General features: G+C 46.5%; 2 protein-coding genes across 7 annotated transcripts; both read right to left on the bottom strand.

Moving 5' to 3' along the window:
- Positions 1 to 1553: 1553 nt before the first annotated feature.
- Positions 1554 to 7050, bottom strand: tnfaip2a (tumor necrosis factor, alpha-induced protein 2a). Of its 2 annotated transcripts, XM_057017551.1 has the most exons (13): positions 6750 to 7050; positions 5797 to 5859; positions 5288 to 5718; positions 4990 to 5201; positions 4791 to 4905; positions 4566 to 4688; positions 4373 to 4467; positions 4206 to 4298; positions 3991 to 4117; positions 3693 to 3818; positions 3482 to 3631; positions 3260 to 3384; positions 1554 to 1944 (listed from the first exon to the last, which is right to left on the bottom strand). In XM_057017551.1, the coding sequence occupies exons 2-13, from the start codon at positions 5840 to 5842 to the stop codon at positions 1740 to 1742; spliced, it is 1848 nt and encodes a 615-aa protein (XP_056873531.1). In that variant the 5' UTR covers positions 5843 to 5859; positions 6750 to 7050; the 3' UTR covers positions 1554 to 1739. The 2 variants fall into 2 exon arrangements, with proteins under 2 accessions (XP_056873531.1, XP_056873530.1); XM_057017550.1 differs by having other exon boundaries at positions 4566 to 4905.
- Positions 7051 to 7191: 141 nt separating this feature from the next.
- Positions 7192 to 19673, bottom strand: cep170bb (centrosomal protein 170Bb). 5 transcript variants are annotated; one of them, XM_057017539.1, is made up of 21 exons: positions 19392 to 19673; positions 18724 to 18861; positions 18472 to 18561; positions 18256 to 18334; positions 18047 to 18105; positions 17837 to 17945; positions 17599 to 17700; positions 16738 to 17229; positions 15206 to 16263; positions 14821 to 14997; positions 14556 to 14667; positions 13048 to 13877; positions 12879 to 12981; positions 12243 to 12800; positions 10655 to 10895; positions 10426 to 10582; positions 9591 to 9728; positions 9275 to 9363; positions 9112 to 9202; positions 8979 to 9030; positions 7192 to 8847 (listed from the first exon to the last, which is right to left on the bottom strand). In XM_057017539.1, exons 2-21 carry the CDS (start codon positions 18826 to 18828, stop codon positions 8657 to 8659), a joined length of 4833 nt encoding a protein of 1610 aa, XP_056873519.1. In that variant the 5' UTR covers positions 18829 to 18861; positions 19392 to 19673; the 3' UTR covers positions 7192 to 8656. The 5 variants fall into 5 exon arrangements, with proteins under 5 accessions (XP_056873519.1, XP_056873517.1, XP_056873516.1 ...); XM_057017537.1 differs by having other exon boundaries at positions 12879 to 13877; positions 19392 to 19672; XM_057017536.1 differs by having other exon boundaries at positions 12243 to 12981; positions 19392 to 19672.
- Between the last annotated feature and the right edge of the window lie 118 nt (positions 19674 to 19791).

Raw genomic sequence — 19791 nt, 5'->3', positions numbered from 1 at the left:
GTCCTCCCCTCTGCTGGTGGTTGGACTGGTGCTGTTCTCTGATTGTGAGGTAAAACCAGTCTGCTTTAAACTTTTGTATAAATGAATCAGACCAGCATGAAAAACATGGATTTGGCTTCTCTGATGGTGTAGTTACCTGATTATGAGGATTCCTCACGTTTGCATTTATTGGAAGAGATGCCCATTTCTGCTCTGTACGACGGCTCAACAGCCAATGTTGCACAGTTGTTAGTATATTGAGCAGGGCAACTTTGTTGACTATACCTTTGTCTTTCATGCCAAGATTCTTTCATCCAACTTGCCTTTGATGTCTTCATGTATGTTTTTCGAAACGGCTTTGGTATTTTTTTAATGTTTTGACTCTGAACAAAGTCTATATGCTTTGATCCCAGCCATCGTTGTGTTTTGCGTGTCTATTCAAGGTAGTTGACAATTTTACTGTGATCCAGGGGTGGTGAACTGTCGGATAAATGTGCCCACAAAGACTCACAAGCGCTACTCTCTCCTACTCGCTACAATAACGTATAATCATCCCTTCAAAATAAGTTACAGATACGCTACAAAGACGAATATAAAGAACATTTTATTTTTATGAAAATTTTAACTCACCATAATGACAAATCAATGGGAGCCCTGCGCTTGTTTCTCTGCAACGAGATGGTCCTATCTGGGAGTGATGGGAGACAATGACACCCGAAGTGTGTTGCTTCTGCCCAGTCTACCCGCTTCTGTGTGAAGCGGGTAGAATGTCGGAAATGGTAACTGGGTTTTCAGTGCCGTGGTGGCGATTTCAGGGTATTCTGCCATGACTTTAATCCAGAATTCTGGACCACCAGGTCCGATGCTCTCAGTGCGTTCACATTTACTGATGTGGTGGCCCTTCTTCTGCTCATTGTGTTCCTGTTTTTTTTTTCTATCAAAATACTCTAGGGGCTTGTCTTTTAAACTAGGGTGCTGGGTCTCCAAGTGGCGAAGTAATTTTGAAAGCTTCATTGCCTCATTAGTGAGCTGTTCGCCGCAAATTACACAGTGTGGGCTTGGTATGCGCGAATCACCTACCGGGTTAAATCCATATTTTCAGTAGAACTCATGATATTGTCTGTTAAAAGCTTTCTTTTTCTAAGAAGGCTCTTCTCCTGTCTCTTGATTGGGGCTTTTCTTTTTTGAAATTTTTTTTTTTTAAAGATGTCTGTTTTTACTCATTTTGCTCGCTTGTGGGTTCGATTTTGGCGCTTAAGACGTAACTAAGAAGAATCCGGTCATTTCCCAAAATGTTTTTCAAAATAAAAGATCATTCAGACTCAGCTAATGCATAAAACGGAAATATTTAATTATTTCTTGTGGGCCCGGTACCAATTGATCCACGGACCAGTAACGGTCCGCGGCCCGGTGGTTGGGGACCACTGCAGTAGAGTTCCCGACCACCAGGGGGTAAATCAACCCACAAGAAACTCCACAATTGTGTATTAATATCACTTATTTGATTAAAACATACAATAAAATACCAAATCTTGTCAAATAAAATAGAAAGAAACATATCCAATTACACTGTATTTGGTATAAGTGATCTTTATTCGGTATAGATTGCACATTAATTACAGAGGAATAAGGCTGTAGATCGTTTGGTTTTTGATCAACTACAGTAGATTTGGAGCCTGCAACTAGCTTTCTAAATAAACAGCGATGGGACAGTTTAAAATAAAATAGTTAAATAAATAAAATGTGGCAAACATGTCAATTCAGGAATGCAAAGAAATTCTTGTCTTGAGTTTGATTTGATTTATCTTATTGATCCATGTGACTTTGACCTTGGAGAAAAATGGAGGCCTATGGTGTCTGTGGACATCCTGGTGCCGATTTTCCTCCATGCTCTGCCTGATGGAGCGAATGTCAGCTGCTGATAGGCTGTTTTTTAGGGACAGCAGGGCCGCCATGTGTGCATCGCTGAAAAGTATAAGCTCTGCTTTAGCTCAACTAATCGTAAAAGTCAATCCATCCATCCATTCATCCATCCTCTACCGCTTATCCGGGGTCGGGTCGCGGGGGCAGCAGCCTAAGGAGAGAAGCCCAGACTTCCCTCTCCCCAGCTACTTCTTCCAGCTCCTCCGGATCCCCAGGCGTTCCCAGACCAGTCAAGAGACATATTCTCTCCAACGTGTCCTGGGTTTTCCCGGGGGTCTCCTACAGGAGGGACATGCCCTGAACACCTTACCCAGGAGGCGTCCAGGGGGCATCCTAACTAGATGCCCAAGTCACCTCATCTGGCTCCTCTCAACGCGGAGGAGCAGCGGCTCTACTCCGAGCTCCTCCCGGATGGCAGAGCTTCTCACCCTATCTCTAAGGGAGAGCCCAGCCACCCTACGGAGGAAGCTCATTTCGGCCGCTTGTACCCGTGATCTTGTTCTTTCGGTCATTACCCAAAGCTCATGACCATAGGTGAGGGTAGGAACGAAGATTGACCGGTAAATCGAGAGCTTTGCCTTTCGGCTCAGCCTTTCGATTTTTACAAATAAAGAAAGAAACAATAACCAACAAGACAAAGAATAAAGGATAGGAGTCCACCCCTGGAGGGACTAGGGCACTATGGGAACAATTGTGGGTTCGGTACCTTGCTCAAGGGTACCTCGACAGTGCTCTGAAGATGTTGATACCTTTCATGTTTTGCCTGCACTGGGGCTAGAACCGAGACCCCTCCGCTTCTCAGCCCAGTTCCCAACAGGCTGAGCTACCACTTCTCTGAAATAAGCTATAAACAGGAATAAAATGGGGATCATATAGATGGGTTCTATATATAGGTTCTAGATGAACAAGGAAAGAACAAGGAAAGCAAATGAAATCTTAACATGTTCCCAAAATGTGGGACAACCTGTGAACTGGGAGAGGTTTTTATTTTACTCAGACAGCTCCTGAAAGAAGACAAACACAAGCTGGGTGGCTACTCTACTGTCAATGGTGTGTTTAAACATGACACCACCCAGTGGTTTTCTGTTCTCTGTACATCTGAACCCCACCTGCAGTCACCACAGAGACCAGGTGTAGGGTTGCAACAGCAGCTAGGTTTCAGCGTTTCCATATGAAACACAGAACAACCATTTTCAGGTCTGAGAGGACACAGAGTGACCAATGGCAGGAGGTTCCTGATGCACAAACGTCACCGTCTGAACCACCATGCAGTCTATATATTTATTCTATCAGTGTGTTGTCCTTTCTTCTGTACCAGCGTCCATTAACCTCCGCCAGTTCTGACTGTCTCACATACCTGAGGTCAGGGAATGCTCGGGCCAGGTTGACCATCTCCAGCTGAACACTTGCAGGGTCCTGCAGGCGCAGAATCTCAGCCAGGCAGAGCAGCAACTCGCCGAGCCACAGAGACTCGCTGCATCCCTAAGGACACAGATGTCCAGCAAAACTTTAGCTTTAAAACATCACCACCAAGGAAACACTTACTAAAGCGTGAAAATAAAGAGTGAGCAAGTATCACCTCATCAGCGAAGAAGCGATTGATCTTTCGGGTATCTTCAATCATACGCTGAGCGCCGCCCACCTGCTGCTCTTTGCTCTTTGGCCCAGTCTTCATTATTGTCTTCACATAGCAAAGAACCAGATCCTGATGAAGGACTGACAGCAGGGACTGGAGACAAGCAAAAAGTCGGTCACTAGGTAATAAACAGTCCAGTGAAAAGAAGTCTCACCTGTCTACAGGCTGGTTGCAGGTCTGTCAGGTCGGTCAGCTCCTGGTTCAGACAGTCCAGCACAGAATCCACGACAGGAAGTGACCCGTCCATCCAGATGGGCTTCCAGAGGTGACGGAACGACATCTGCAGCAGCAAACATGGAGAAGTGCTCATTGTTAATGCTGACTGACTGAAGGTTCTCTGCCTGAAATCAATAGGAGAAAATAGGACTCTGTGTGTGTGTGTGGGGGGGGGGGGGGGGGGGGATGGGCACTGCTCAGAGGTATCACCAGCACACCCAGAAATTGTACTGTACCTTCATCTGGGCATGGATGGGATATGTTAAGCACCCAAACCCACAATCCCACAGTGCGGCCAATGTGTTCAAGCACTGACGTTGCTGTTGCTCTGACACACTTCCTATTTGAACCGTGACGTAATCCCTGAGGACAGAAATCCAGTTAGCACCAGAGCTGTATCTGTCCTTGGCCTTAGCTGAGTGAACGCTCTACAGCTGCGAGGGGTGTTTACCTGAGCTGCTGCTCACAGACTAGGTGAGCTTTAATCACTGAACGGACGTTTCTGGGGTTTAGCTTCACAAATGCCTCCAAGCACAGTCGATAGCTACAGGAAGACACCAAAAGCACCACAATACATAAGTCTTCTCCACCTTTGTGTGTTCAGTGGGCGTGGCCTACCTGTCGAGGAAAGCCTTCAGGTGAGTCGTGATGCTGTCTGCTCTCCGCTGATCTCTAATCATACAGGTGAACTCAGCTAAGGTGCTGTCAATCATCTAGAAACATCGTCACACAAGCATTACACCTGCTGCACATCTCTACCAGTTGCTGAGCTGTGAAAGTCCTGCTCATGACAATTCAGGTGTGTGCTGACCTGTATCACATTTATAGCCAGTGGACTGAAGTAATATTGGTCAATGAGCTCAGGTATACCACCATTCAGCCAGCTCTCCTCCTCTTTTTTAAGAGCAGTGTTCAGCCACAATTTGACTTTGTCCTGAAATGTTTTGTGATGAAAACCGATATTTTCATAGATGTTCCTGTGAAAACAGCATTTATGTGGATCCATCTTCCAGAGGAAATGTAAAAACAAAAAGACCTGTTTGTGGACTAGATACTGGTTCTCCAGCTGATTCAGCTTATCCTGCTGCAGCAGAGAGCCCAGACAGGCTGTGTTGATCCTTCCATCCAAATCTTCATGTTTCAGGATTTCACTGCAGGAAACAAAGCAGCACCAACACAGTAAAATGTGACTGTATGTGCTGATCATATGCCGCTCATTGTTCTGAAGTACTCACTCTGGATAGTAGCGGTTGGTCCAGAACAGCAGGTACATGCAGTCATCTGGATCTGGTCCAGAGGCAGCCAGTCTGCTCAACCTAGCGGAGAAGCTGCAGTGGTACAGTCTGGCATAAAGGTTCAAGATGTCCATGTGAGGAGGATAACAGTCCTTCACCACCCGTACCACTGTCAGCAAGTCCTCCTTCACGCGCTTCCCCAGAGAGCACACCTGCACAGGTGTATCAGCCATCAGACACCTGCGAAGGTCAGTCCTAGAACTGCAGGGGTACACACACCAGATACCCATGGACTCACCTCCCTCTTTAGATGTGATGAGAGTCTGTTGGGTCCACCTTCGTCCTCCTCTGTGGCCTTCAACAGTCGGGCCTCCACCATGTTGCGCAGCAGAGTGTTGTGAGTACTGAGACACCTCTGGGGACGCCACATTGGGACCCGGTTCCCTGGACACTCCTTCCAGCGCTGGTCCTGTTCCTCCTGCTGCTGGATGGAGACCATAGCACTCCTCAGGATGTCCAGTTTGCTCAAGGAGGATGAAGAGAAGGTGCTGTGGACAGCCATCCATATCTGCAGTCTAAGAGTCTCAAAGTCTCTGAGCAGCTGGTCCTCCTCTTCCTCACTGCAGAAGTCCTGAGTGAAGAGCTGCTCCTCCCTCATTATCAGCTTCTTGCTCACTTCCTCGAGCTGGTCCTGCTGTTGAGGAACCTCTTTGTGGTCTACCTCATTCTCTATGAGGAGAACAATCAGTGAGTGTCATCTGATCTTCTGTCCCTTCTGCTCTGACTGGATGTTCTTTTGGTTCTCACCTGTCTGTTTTAAGTTCTCTCTTCTGAAGTTCTTCCACATTTTCATTTTCTCCTCAACAGGTTCTACACACAACAAAGATAAAAGAACTACCCCAGTTATAAATGAACACTTTTTTAATGTAAGTGAAGGCTTCACCTATCTTGGATTTAAGATTACCTCCAAATTAATAAAGTTGTTAAGGCAAGCTATGACCTGATGATGAAAGATATAAAAGATGCACTTGTAAAAACATTGTCAATATCAATGAGTGGCCGGATCAACATATTTAAGATGACTATCTTGTCCAAATTTTTGTATGTATTTCAGTCACTCCCACTACCCAGTGCCCTTATCTAAATAAATTAATACAGTATTGTATAGGTGTATCAGGAACAAGAGAAATTTATTTTGTCACACACTCTCTTCCAGCATGGGTTTATAACGAACAAGCATCATCATGTAAGATGCCATTAAGCCTATATTTGTACTCAGCAGATTTTAAGAATAAAAACATCAACTCCCTTTCTTAAAAACACAATTGAAGTATGGTTTAAGGCTCACAGATGTATTGTTGATACACCCCCTCACTGCATTTCTCAGTTTTCACCTATTTGGCATAATGCAGGTTTGTTCCTGTTTGCCATAATGGCGGTTTTCAGGTTTGGGCCGACAAGGGGCTGCAAAAGATTGGAGACCTGTAATTTAAGTCTCCAGGCTACACTCGAGTCTCTGCCTGGATTGTGTTAGGTGTAAGAATTTTATTGTTTATTTTATTATAGTTTTTTGTGTGTGCCATTATTATTGTTGTCTGTACATGCGGTGAGATCAACTAGCGTGCCAATGTTATATAATCTTATTGAAAATGAATGAAAACATTATTCATAAACAGTTTCTAAACACTTTTAGGTTGATTCAAGTCCCTAAGACATTTATACAGTATATACATTTATACTGGACAGATGCGTGCGATTACCTTGGTCAGGTTACACCGATGTGAAGTCGATCAGTTCAGAATCTCCAGTCGGTTTAAGCAACACCACCACAGACAGGAGAAACTTTCTGCTCCTCTTCCTGTCCTAGGAATGAGGTCCGTCCTGCGACAGTACTTGTAATGTAGAGGTAAACTGACCTGGTCTGTGTGTATAGCGCCTCTCTGAGGACAACAATGCTTACTGCAAAAAATAGTCAAACGTCCCCCAGAATCCATTTAATCACCAAAATGCAATCATTTGTTCATGGGTCCATTTTTTACATTTTCTTTAAAGTTCAGGAAACCACAAGGACCAAGATCATGAGCTGGAGCTGAGCCAGGTCTGTTTACTTTAATCTGGCTACTGGAAGAAGAGTGTGAGTTTATCCTTCTCCTCCTCCCCTCCCTCCCTCTGCCCCCCACCATTTCCAATCAGAAACATCACTGAGTGCACAAACTCACTTTATTACATCTGGAAATGTTGACGCAAAGATGAAATCAATCAGAATTCAGGACCAAACGTGCAGCGTGAAGTCACAGGAAACAACATTTAGCACAAGATCACCTGCGGTTCAGTCATCAGAGCAGCGACCAATCAGACCAATCAGGTGATGAGTCCGTACATTCCCCACAGTCGCCGAGCCGACGCTAAAAAGATCACAGCTTCACAAAGATTTGCACATTCGGTGAATCAGCCCCAAAATACAGGAAACCTGCTCATTTTAAAGTAAAACTTTAAATATCCAACCTTTGTGAAGTTAGCTTATCTTAGCATTAAGACAGGAAATGACTTAGTCTTGATGATCTGAATGCGCTGTTAGCAGTTACCATGGCTGCTTTTGAACTATGGAACATTATAGCCCCAGATTTACCGACATATCTGAAATGTGATCTAAGAACTCAAACAGAGGCAGATAGAGAGAGAGAGTAAGACGGAGAGAGACAGGGATAGAGAGAGAGAGAGAGAGAGAGAAAGGGAGAGGGAGGGAGAGAGAGAGAGAGAGACGGTTAGAGGACATCAAACCTTCACCAAATGTGCAGACCTTCCACCAAATTGCTGAATGGCAGGTTCTCACTGAGTGACCTGTTTGACCTTTGGGCCAGAATCTGTACCGAGCTTTAGAGACCATTCTTTCTGTAGGTGATTACATCACATTTTAAGCCTGTTAACCTGATGTTCAGAATCATCTCTGATAAAGAAAAAAATCAAACATGACAAAAGTTTAAACTGTTGCTTAGACACTAATGTTCACCAAACCAGTCTGACAAAAGAAACCAACCACTTTCCAGAGACTCCAGCTGCTAGTGCTCATGTTTGTAGTTCTGTGAAAGCAGAGAAGTAACCAAACCACTCCACTGCCTAATGTTGCAATATCTGACTTGATGACGTCATCGGTTTGATTTCAATAGCTGTCTCAAAAATGTGATGTGTTCAAGGACCAGCAGAGACACAGCTTCACAAATGCTCACACAATCAGCATGACGCGTTGACGCAACATTCAGTAAAATATAAAGACTTCGATCCACAAGGTGACCTTCTGATGTGGACACACGGACAATGTGGACACACGGACGCCACAGCTGCAGCTCAGTTTGCCTCTACATTTTTCAGGATGTGATAGAGAATGCTCTACAAAACACACCGGCGGCAGGATGTTAGCATCGGTGCTTTGTCGGCAGGGGCTGACAAATGAGTTGAGATGCTCGAAAACACTAAAGACTGTAGTCTAAACAATGGCCGACTGTTCTTCACTTTTACCTTGTTGTGAATGAATGCTAACGCTGCTAACGTTAACATAATTGGCACTGGTGTCAGCTGATGGGACACAGGGTGGGACCAATGTCGACAAGTGCTGTGCAATGAATCGTGGGACTTCTCTGACAGTTTGGCGACCACCATATTGGCCGATTCAGGATGCCAACTGAACACTGTCCCCCCCACGAGCCGCTCGTTTGGTGCTTTCATTGGCGTTGGTGGTTGGTGGGACACCGCGGCCTCTGGTGGTTGGTTTCCGCTCCTTCACAGATGCTCTGGGTGGACCACGAGATGATGTGACTGCAGGTGGGATGTTCCCGCCAGGCTCCACGATGGTGTTTATCACTATGGTAACAGCAGTAAAGTGCAGTCAAATATAAAATGCATTCAAATTGAAAAAAAACCCTGCTTTTATTTTGGATTTTAAGTGCGGATATGAGGAGAATTAAGGGAGAATGAAGATGAATGAGCCATACCTTCGAGCTGTTTCTGGACTCTTCTAAGCTCCTTCAGGATTGAGGTCAGTTCCTGAAAGTGCAAACACAACACAACATTCAAGCTATGCTCATGATAGTGAACTGGCTCCTGGTCACTAGGTTAGACTAGAACCTTGTTGGAGGTTTTCAGGATGGGCACTTCTTCAGCATTGATCTTCGCCTCTATCTCTTCCCAGACCTCTGCCTTGTTCTGGAACAGAACCCTGTCAACCACAAAGACCAGTCAGAGGAACTAACAGTGTGAAAGTGGAGACAGCCATCGTTAGCTCATTCACTTCATCTTGTCAGCCAGTTGCTCCGTGTTCTCTCTGATGGCCTGAGACAGCTGAGAAACTGGGTTCAGCATCAGATTGTCCAGCAGCGCCTGAAAGAGAAGAATCGCTTTAGTTTGGACCATCTCAACATGCTAAGAAGCTTCCAGGAACATCTCCCAGCACCACTAAAGCTAACTGCAACGCTGCAGCCTGGTGTGTCTCAGCTTCACTGCAGGACGTGTTCACACCAGTCAGACCACCAAATCTGTTCAACATTCTGGTTCAGCACAGTGGGACTCAGCACGTGTGAATGTAGCTTTAAATAAAAGACAGTGACCTCTTCTCGCTTCCACGGACGATGATGCTTAGAACTGGACTCTGGCTCATTCATGTTTGCATCCAGGTCCGAGACCGCAGCAGAACCTGGAGGAACCTTCTGGTAGTTTAAACTGGCCTCAGGAATATGCTGGACCAGCTGGAAGAGAGAGGAGCCAACCACTAAATGTTGTTGTCAAAGTGCAGCGGTCACATGACAGCGCTGCTCCCTGAATGCATGCACCGGCTCAACATGCATCAGCAATGGTGGGGCAACCAATCTTGGAACTGCTGGTACACTGTGCAGATCAACTGGGACCCAGTCCCTTGAATTGATCTAAAACCAGTGAAAACAGTTCATGGAGAAAAACTTCCCAAAGAGAAGTTCCAGACTCAAGATGATACAGTAAGCTGGGGTTATTTCCCAGCTTAGCTTGGGCTAGCGTGGGCTAGTGTGGGTCACATATGAAAAGGTTGACTCTGATCAAACTCTGATGAGATTGTGCTCAATAAACATAAAGATGAGGAGAACATGAGGATCAGTGAGGGAGGGACTCTGGGTAAACAGGGGTAAACCAAGCAACAGAAGACCACATCAACAGTGTACTCCATTTAAGAGTGTCCCAAGAGAAGACCAAATGACTGTCATTACTAAAAAGGTTCCGTTGTTTGTGGAGAACCCTGAGGGATCAGAGGTGATTCAGTGGAGACCAGATCTGCAGGATCTCACTTATCTGCACCTGCTCCAACTGACCATGCATGATCCACCAGCTTAGAATTATGGTTTGAAGCTGGTGTTCCTGACTTAGATCCTCGAGTACATGTGCTGGGTGTGTGTTCGGAGGGCTGTGACCCACCTCTTCCCTGGCAGATATGGTGGAGGCTGGCGTGTTGGGCAGTGAACTGGGTGAGGCCGTCATGCCCGTGCCAGAGCTTGGCGAGTCTCCATCTCCAGCAACATCATGGATTTCCTTGGCCAGGATGGCCAGGTCTTTGGCCAGATCCTGACTAAGCCTGCGGGAGAATCACCGACAATGTTTGGACAAAATTTGAGTTAGGGCACACTCAGATTTAACGTTCTTTTACTTGGCAATCTCTGCGCTGTGTGTGGTCCAGTTCTGGTAGGGGTCCAGCTCATCCTGGTCATCATCCTCCATCTCCAAGGAGACAGACTTGGACCGTGGGGCAGCTGTCCGGCGACCAGTTGTCTTCTGAGCAGGTGCAGAGTTTTGGGAGGGAAGCTTTGGTTTGAGAGTCGCAGAATTCCTCTCATAGTCTTCTTCTTCGGAGGAAGAGCAGTCTAAGGCCTTTGGTTTCTGATGGGACCCTACAAACATTTCAGTTAAGATTCTGTAACTTCCCATGTTTCAGGACTGTCCCACCCCAGAGTATACAGGCTCTTTTCATTAGTGTTGTGGTTGTTACACGCAGCTCCAGCTGTTCTGATAATCTGTGTCACAAAGCCTCAGAACCTTTTCTGTGCTTCCTGTTTTATTCTGAAAGGCTTTCCTCGTCGTGTCACCTGATTTTCTTTAACCTGGATTTTGAATATCTGAATGTTTCTCTTGTTTAGACCAACTAAAGCTACATAATTGGTTAAGACCTGAACTAGTTCAAACCTGGCTGGGTCTGGACCTGGTCTTCAGAGGGCTACGATAAAGCTACATAAATGTTGTTCAGACCTAGTTCAATTGAGAACTGAATCAGTTCCAACTTGGACCAATACAGACCTGGCTCAGTTCAGACCTGGCCCAGTTCAAACAACTCAGATAAAGCTACAGTTCAGAACTAGACCAGCTGTGACCAGGACTGTTTCATACTTAGGGATAGGGTTAGCTTGATACACTGCAACTATTTGATTGTTGCCAACCATCATGTTAATAGAGTTTGGAATTTTATTAATGAGAGGACAAAGGTCAAGTCCTAAATACTTAGAGAACAACTTAACTCAAGAGCAGAAAATATTCAAGACAGTATCTTGCCGTTGCTTAAAAAACATCATCCTGATAGATCCTGATGTATTAGCAAATTACAGGCCGATATCCAACCTTCCTTTTATCTCTAAAGTTCTTGAGAAGGTGGTGGTGACTCAGTTACTGGAGCACCTGCAGAGAAACAGCCTGTTTGAGATGTTTCAGTCAGGCTTTAGAGCTCATCACAGCACAGAAACAGCACTTATTAAAGTTATTAATGATCTTCTTATAGCTTCAGATCATGGACTGGTCTCTATGCTGGTTCTGCTGGACCTCAGTGCTGCTTTTGATACAGTTGATCACAGCATCCTGTTACAGAGACTGGAACATGTGATTGGGATTAAAGGGACAGCACTAGACTGGTTTAGATCATATTTATCTGATATTTATCTCCTTCTCCTTCTCCTTCTCCTTCTCCTTCTCCTTCTCCTTCTCCTTCTCCTTCTCCTACTCCTTCTCCTTCTCCTTCTCCTTGTCCCTCTCCCTACCCAACCCCCCATCAGCAGGAGGGTCCCCCTACATGAGCCTGGTCCTGCTCAAGGTTTCTTCCTGTTAAAGGGGAGTTTTTCCTTGCCACTGTTGCTTGTCTGGGGTTAGGCCCCGGAATTCTGGAAAGCGCCTTGAAACAATTTTGATTGTAAAAGATGCTATATAAATAAAGATTGATTTGATTTGATTTGAAGAACCAGTGCAGGACTCACCAGCGCTGGAGGACTTTGCTCCATTGGACCGATTACGGTTGGCCATTTGCTTCCCGTGGGCTCCACCACCTTTGTTTGCTGCTGGACGAGCATCGCCCACAAACGACTTCCTGGTGGCAACCACCACCTCGGAGGTCCGATTAGAGAAATTGCCTCGGCCAGTGGAAGAAGTCTCGCTGTCGCTGGGGGTTGTGAAGGAGCCAGTTCTCTTCCTGGGCATCGCTAAGATGTCCAATCTGGACAGTTTCTTCCCTTCAGCACTGACTTTGGCTGGTGCACTAATCGGGTCAGAACTGTGGGAGCCTCGATCAGTCTCAGCACCTTCATTATCTGAGGCCTCACCCAGTCGAGCTCGACGGAGCATGGAGGCCCGCGTTGGCCGTGGTGCTGACAGGCTGTTTGAGCGCATCAGAACCTGCTGGTTTGCCACCTTAGAAGTTTTTCCGTTGTCTTCTTTCTGAAGAGGGGTGATCAACTTCTTGCTACGACTAGATTGACCAGATGTTTCATAGTCGGATGATGCATATTCACTCCACTGAGGAGCAGAACCTTGGTGACCTGCAGACAGGTCCAGAGACCCACAGTTGCCCTGACTGCGGCGCATCTGGAAGTTTTGCTTTGTTGGCTCTGTCTTACTTGTAGCCTCGGCAATCCCCTGGTGTCGGCGTTTCTCAGACAAGCGTTCGCGAGCAGTTCGCCCTTTCTCTTGGATAGATGGACTGGAAGAAGACTTTTCCTTCTGAAGGCCCATGATAGTGGGATGGGTTTTAGAAGCAGAGCTGATTGGAGTGTTTTTACTACTCACCTGGCTCACGGTGCTCGCCGTGTCCACATCTGATTCACCTGAGAGAGACTCATCTATATGGCTGGAAGAACCCCCTTTCTTAGAACCACGACGGGAACCAGAAGTAAATCTGGTGTCCAGAGTAGCCAGAGCTCCCACTGGTTCCTGGAGTAAAGGCTGTGAGTCCTGGAGGCTTTCCCTCCTCTGCTCCATATCTATCATGGATGGGTGGCTGGAGATGTGAGGAAGTTTCTTCACCTGGACAGTGTCACTGGACCGGTCTTTGGTGAAACTCTCTTGTCGAACCACGGATGAAAAAGAGACCATATCCTTGTCCTGTGTTTGGAGATTTGGAGCTGAGCTGTTTGGCTTAACGCCTGTCCTCCTGGTTTCATGTCCGCTCAGATTACAGATCAAGACTGTGGTTGGAGGACTTTTTGTTCGAGGGTCCAAAGTCTTTTCCGGTGGGCCCTGATTCTTAACCTTGTGAAGTCTACCTGGACTGTCTTCAGAACCAATGTAGAAGGAGGTGGACCCAGATCCCACATTGGCTGGGTTTTTCTTTGTTTTTTCCATAAAAGGTCCATCATCGGACCGACTAGCATCACTCAAACTGTCAGGGTCTACATCGTCCTGTATGGACAGATGTTGAGAAGAATCCTGAGGACAAGGAGAAACTCTTTCTAGCGACTCCTGGCCTTGGAAATGCTCATGTCGAACTCGGATTCCTGGAACATTTTCCAACCTTTCTGGTGGTACCTGGGGTAGCAGCCTTCTTGTTCTGGAGCTGTGACTCGATTCGGACTCAGAGTTGTCACAGCTGCCCATCCATCGACTTATCAGGTGCAAATCTGGAAAAAGTAAAGAAATTAAAACTGAAAATGAATGTTTCTAATGTCTTTGTCCTGTCACTGGTCCTTGAAGCCACTGCAGTGATGCCGGACTGCCCATCATCCCCATTTTCTGCAGCCAAACTACCGACTGACCACAACTGGACAACAGTAAACATCTAACTGACATTGGTGCTTCATACCCAACTAATTCGCCTGGATAACACGATGGGACAGCGATTAGCTCTGGCATGTTTATGCCCTAATCAGAGTCAAACAAGACAACGCACGCGCTCATGCTCCACAACTTCCACACTGGCGAATGACCCCAACACAAAAACATTCGAGAGAGCCTGCGTTACCAAATGCCCTTCTTGTCTGCTTCTCGAAATCAACATGACCACGAGGGAGAGCAAGGATTTTATCTGCACAATAAATAAAGTATACTGTTGTTAGAAGGTGTTTTTTTATGTTGAGATGCTGCTCTGCGTCCTGACTCTAGTTGTTTATTATGTGAAGTGATATCTCAACTGGAATGGAGACATATTAACTTGCTGAAAAGACACTTTTGCCCCCGTCGTATATACGATTTTCTCTGTTGCTTGTAAACTGGGACATGTCCAATTAAATTCTGAGCATAGCTGGATTAAACTGTGCATGGAAACATGCTGAGTGCGCACAGAACAAATGTTACAGCACCTTCAAGACAGTCCCCTTGGGGTGGAGTGGAACCAGGTTCAGCATAGCTGTCTGCCAGACTAGCCCAACAGGAAACCCACTTTGGTCCTTCCAGACCTGGACCAGCTGGAACCTGAACATCAAAGGGAGCTGATCAATGACAGATGCAGAAGGAGCCAAAACAATGGGCAACAGGAAAAAGAGAGGGATGGAAACCACACACTAGCATTCACTGGGAGGAGTTGGTGTTCCAGATTGATGCATGGTGCTTCTGCTCTATGTTTACCTGCATCTGACCTGTTGGGAGGCTGCTGACTGCAGCTGGTATTAAGCCATGCAGAGCAACTATGGTGCTAGAGTCACTATCCATATTAGCCTGCTCGTCTTTTCCATCATTTATTACAGGTCTATAGACTCCTGTGTTCACTCCACTATACTCTGGAGAGTCAAGGACACCAAACACCTGTTGGAACACAAGGACAGCATGAGGGGAAATCCAGGGTCACCGTGGCAAGCAGGAACAAGAAGGACAAAACTTTTCATGCATAACTACTCAACAAACTTCTCCATGTTTTCGTTTCTCCTTGGTGCACTGACTAGATCATTTTTATCTTTATGGGTATTAGTTTTTACTGAACAGATAAACACTGATCATCTGACTTTATGATCACCTGATCAATCATGTTTCGAGCCTGCTCCACCTCTTTGTCCTGTGCTTCTGTCTCAATGGTGTAGGTCCCTGCATCACTCAGGCTGTCATCCTCCTCGTTCCTCATCCGCTGGGAACATTTAGGGTCAGTCCCTCTGACGCCCAAGGGTAGCACTGGGGACATGGGTCGACCGCTGGAGTGGCCCGGAGAGGGGGCCTGACCAGCAGCATTGATGGAGATTGTGGATTCTGACTTTCCTGGAGCCTGTAAGGTGGAGGCAGGGTAGAGGTCTGAGGCAGCCACTGAGGGTCCTGGTGACAAGAGAGCTCTGGCATGAGGAGGTGACACCATCCCAGGAGGAGCAGAAGTCTTGTCCCTCGTTGGAGACAGATCGTGTTGACAAGAAGCTTTTTGGAATTCAGCAGTAAACTCTTGGGTAAGCTTGGACTGTTTGCCAATGCTACTAAAGGGTCTGATGAACATGCCAGAGGAGGAGCGAGAGGAGGAGCCAGAAGAGGCTGCTTCTGTCTCAGCCTTGTCCCTCTTCAGAGAGCTAGACCTTTGAGGGCAACTGTGACCCTGGCCCTTCAGAGGAACCATCACCTGCTGAGTAGGAAGTATGTGACCATGCACAGAGGCTGGCCTGTCACTGCCTTTCCGCCGCTCCATCTTAGCCTTCAAGGTTGAGTGGGAGTCAGCATGGGTGGGGTTGTGTGTAAACGATTGTGAGCGCTTCTTGCGTGGGTTGTCATCAAAGAACTCAATGATGAAGGCCTGCTGGGTGAGGTGTTCATGTGGACCCTGCTGGGATGATTCCATAGTAGGGGACTGAGCTTGTGAGGACCTTTGGGGCAGGATGTGGTCTGGGGCAACAGACAAGGATGGTGTAGAGTCCTGCAGTGGTTTATTGAGGACTTGTGTTGGAGGAGGGGACTGGAAGGGGATGGACTGATCATATTGAACCATCTGCTGGGCTACCTCAGACTGTTCACACTGGACATCATGGTAGGGTGTACTCTTACTTCCATTTAGAACTGGATCTTCTGAGTCACTCTGGGTTCCATCTTCATGATGGTGACCTGGCCAGGAAGACAATGTCAACTCTCCATCTCTCAATATTTTTGACAATATCCTCAAATTAGCTCAACAACCGGGAAGAATTGGACCACAAAGCATACAGGGTGGACTCTAGATAATGTCCACCAAGCCAATATTCACGTGGGTTCTGTACTAGTTCTAGTATCTGTACTGGTTCTAGTATAATAATGACTCTCTACGTTGGTCCAATTTCAGTGTTCTGATAGGTCCACTTTAACTATTCCCAAACAGATGATCTGGTCTGGCAGATGCTCACAATAACTCCTACACTACATTGTCGTTTGGGCTACACCACAGAAGTGCTGATCCTAACCCTGGTCCTGGCTTGTAATCACCTTAAAGTTTAGGTGCAGACTACCCTCATGTCAACAGTAGCATCCACAACAATCAAATATGACCAATGTAGGACAACAACTGCAAAAACACTCAAGCTGTAGTTGGGGAGAGTGTCTGACCTTTCAGGATCTTGGCATTCATAGCGAGGTCACTCTTAGTGCTGTAAACGTCTTCACTTGTTGGACGCCTTTTCATAATGCTGATATCACTGCGAACCAGCCAATCAGCCACTTTACTCTCTGCTGACATCACATCAGTAGGTGTGGGGATCATCGCCTTGGAAGGAAGGCTGTGCTGCTTCCTCTGACGGGTGGAGAATTTGGTGACATGGTCTTTGATCTTGATTTTTCCAGGCATGCAGTCATCAAACTCAATAGTGAAAGAGGCGTGGCTCTGGATGACAGGCGGTGTGGAAGTGGGCGGGGATGAACACACAGGTGGCGCGTCTGTGTCCTTGGTAGGAATTTCATGGACCTCTGGCTCGGAGGGTTTGAGCTGCTGAAAGTCTTTGGTGGGGATTTCAAAATAACTTGGTTCTCGGTGGTACGACAAGAAGATGCTCTTCTGTTGAGAAACATCTGGGTCCACAGAGGACGCTTCTTTCTGCATTTCTGTGAAAATAGATGATGGCAGAAACACTTCTGTACACGACACAAAAATCAATGACGGTGTCCAATATTTCACGAAGATTGACCCTGATAAACACTAATATGCAACACTGTCAACCATGGTTTCAAGGGAAAACTATCAAAGGTTGTGATGAATGTGGCTCAGATCCCCACCGGTTGTTTTCATTTATGTACTTTAATCCAGTGGTGTGTTGTCTTAGCTCTGCCTATACCACACTAGGTTTCTACTGATGAACTCTGGAGCAACACTGATTTAGAAACATCTGCCCTAGTCCAATATTATCTGTTAACATGTTAGCATATAAGCTAGCATGTGAGCTAACTGAGCTAAAACATATATTGGTGATGCACCTGCATGATGCTCGTCACTGCTGTGTACTTTACTCCCATAATCCTCTTCTCCCCACCAAGATGGTTGACCATAGAGGGGAGTGGGCCGACACACTGAAGCCTCTAGGACACAAACAGAAAAACGGTGAATCAGCAGTCTCACAAACTGTAAAACCAACAAAAACCCTCAACATGTGTGATCAGCTTCCTGTTGTGTGACAGTAAATGTGTCAGGATCAGGTATGTGTGCTGTTTTTACCCTGTGTGAGACTTTTGCTGCTTGTTGTCCTCATCCTGTCCTCCATTTCTGCTTTCTTCACCTCCAAACCCTTCAGGTTCATCTGAAGCTGACTGCTGTACTTCTCATGCTGCAACACCAGGGGGCACTCGCCGTCAGGTAGAACACCAACTAGTAATTCACGCAGCACACACTCACACACACATGCAACATACACCGTCACACACATACCTTCAGAGCTTCCTCTGGGACTTTGTGTTGACTTCTCTCAAGAACATAAACACTAGAATGTAGGGATGTTGTTAAGAAAAAGAATGACAGTAAAAAGATTTGAAACAGTCAAATATTTGTACAGATGTTGGTTAGTGGTTTGAATTGAATGAATGGGTAGATGAAATTTCTGTAAGTGGTTCATGATAAAGGTATTGATGTCAGGATATCATATCCAAAGCGAATAACATCAGAGAGTTTCAGGGTGATGTAAGTTTGATCAGGGATCCTCAGGTCATTCACAAATGTCTGTAAGGAATAAACACACACACACATGCAGGATTTAAAAAATACCTTTAGAGCAAATCTAATGAAAAATATTAATTTCAGCACATCAGTTAGGGTTCATGCTTGTGATGTCATTGTTTTCTGTGTGTGTGTCTCACCCCATTAAGGCTCCCTAGGTCTTTGACCAGGTGTTCATCGGTTGTCAGGTTATAGTTGATGACAGCATGTTGTTTGTCCACGCTGCGAGACTGTCAACAACAGACAAACAGTGGGGTCAGGTGAACCACAGGCCTACAGTCTTTTGACAGGTGTGTGTGGTTTTATGAATAGGAATAGGACAACTATCATCAATATTCCCATCATGGCTGGTGCTTGTGCAGGGTAAAAGTTAAGGCTTAGGTAGCTCTCACCTGTAGCATGAGCTCACAGTCCTCCCGGCCCACAAAGATCATCTCTTTGGGGAGACGATGTCGAGTACCTGAGCTGCTCACCAAGAACCATGACGTCACACTCATCTTCACTGGACTCCTGGAAAATCCAGAGGCATCCTGGAAAAATGCATGATATGCTGTTATACTGGGATGAAGAGGATGGTTACATGTAACAAGCCATAGGTTTAGCTTTGCTAGTTGTGAACGTTTGCTTGCTTTCAGTGTCCCTCTGATTTGTGTGTGTGTGGGTTAATATGGGTTAGTGTGTGAATGTAGAGGTGAGGGTTTGTGTGTAGCAGCAGAAATGCAGAGTCACTGTATCACCTGCCTCTTCACCAGTAGCGCCTCTTTCAATTGACATATTTACACCACCTAACCTTTCTGACGTCATCACCATCGCCTGCTCGTTACCTGAACCAAACCACACCCAAGACGTGAGCGCGCGCGCGCACATACCCACATGCACGCATACACACACACACTCTCTCTCTCTCTCTCTCTCTCTCTCTCTCTAGAAACAGCGGCTTGGCATCGTCGCCTCTTCCTCGGTGGTTCCAGGCTGGTTCCATGTTGACGGAGGACAAAGACAAACAGACAGGTCCCCCTCCTCCACACCCTGTCCTCCTCCCATCTCCAGGACATCTTACCTCCGCTCCTGATGCCGCCGATCAAAGCCAGACTGCAGGACTAGCGGGGATGTGGAGCATGAGAGGCGGACTGGGATCCGTCCACAAGCCGACAGAAGGTGGCGGAGAGCGGACAACGAATCACAACGGTGCCGATGACACAGGCGGAGATGCTGCTGTTATGGCATCTCTCCCAGCCTCCTCATCCTCATCCTCCTCCTGACGCACCAGCTGCCACCCACCGTGTCAATGCGCGCTGACGCACCGTACCGGAAGTGATGTGAGACCCCAATGAAACAAAAGTCACAGGCTAAAGAACGCTGAACACGAAGGTGATGCATACTGTAGATTTTAACGAAGCTGACTACAAATATGATCCCTCTAATCAGCGGGGCTGCAGCTGGCCGCGAGCGGAAGTACA

This window comes from Takifugu flavidus, chromosome 19 (genome assembly GCF_003711565.1).
Source record: "Takifugu flavidus isolate HTHZ2018 chromosome 19, ASM371156v2, whole genome shotgun sequence".
Classification (NCBI taxonomy): domain Eukaryota; kingdom Metazoa; phylum Chordata; class Actinopteri; order Tetraodontiformes; family Tetraodontidae; genus Takifugu; species Takifugu flavidus.
The sequence above is the reverse complement of the archived record's forward strand: the minus strand, read 5'-3'. Positions and strand labels throughout refer to the sequence as shown.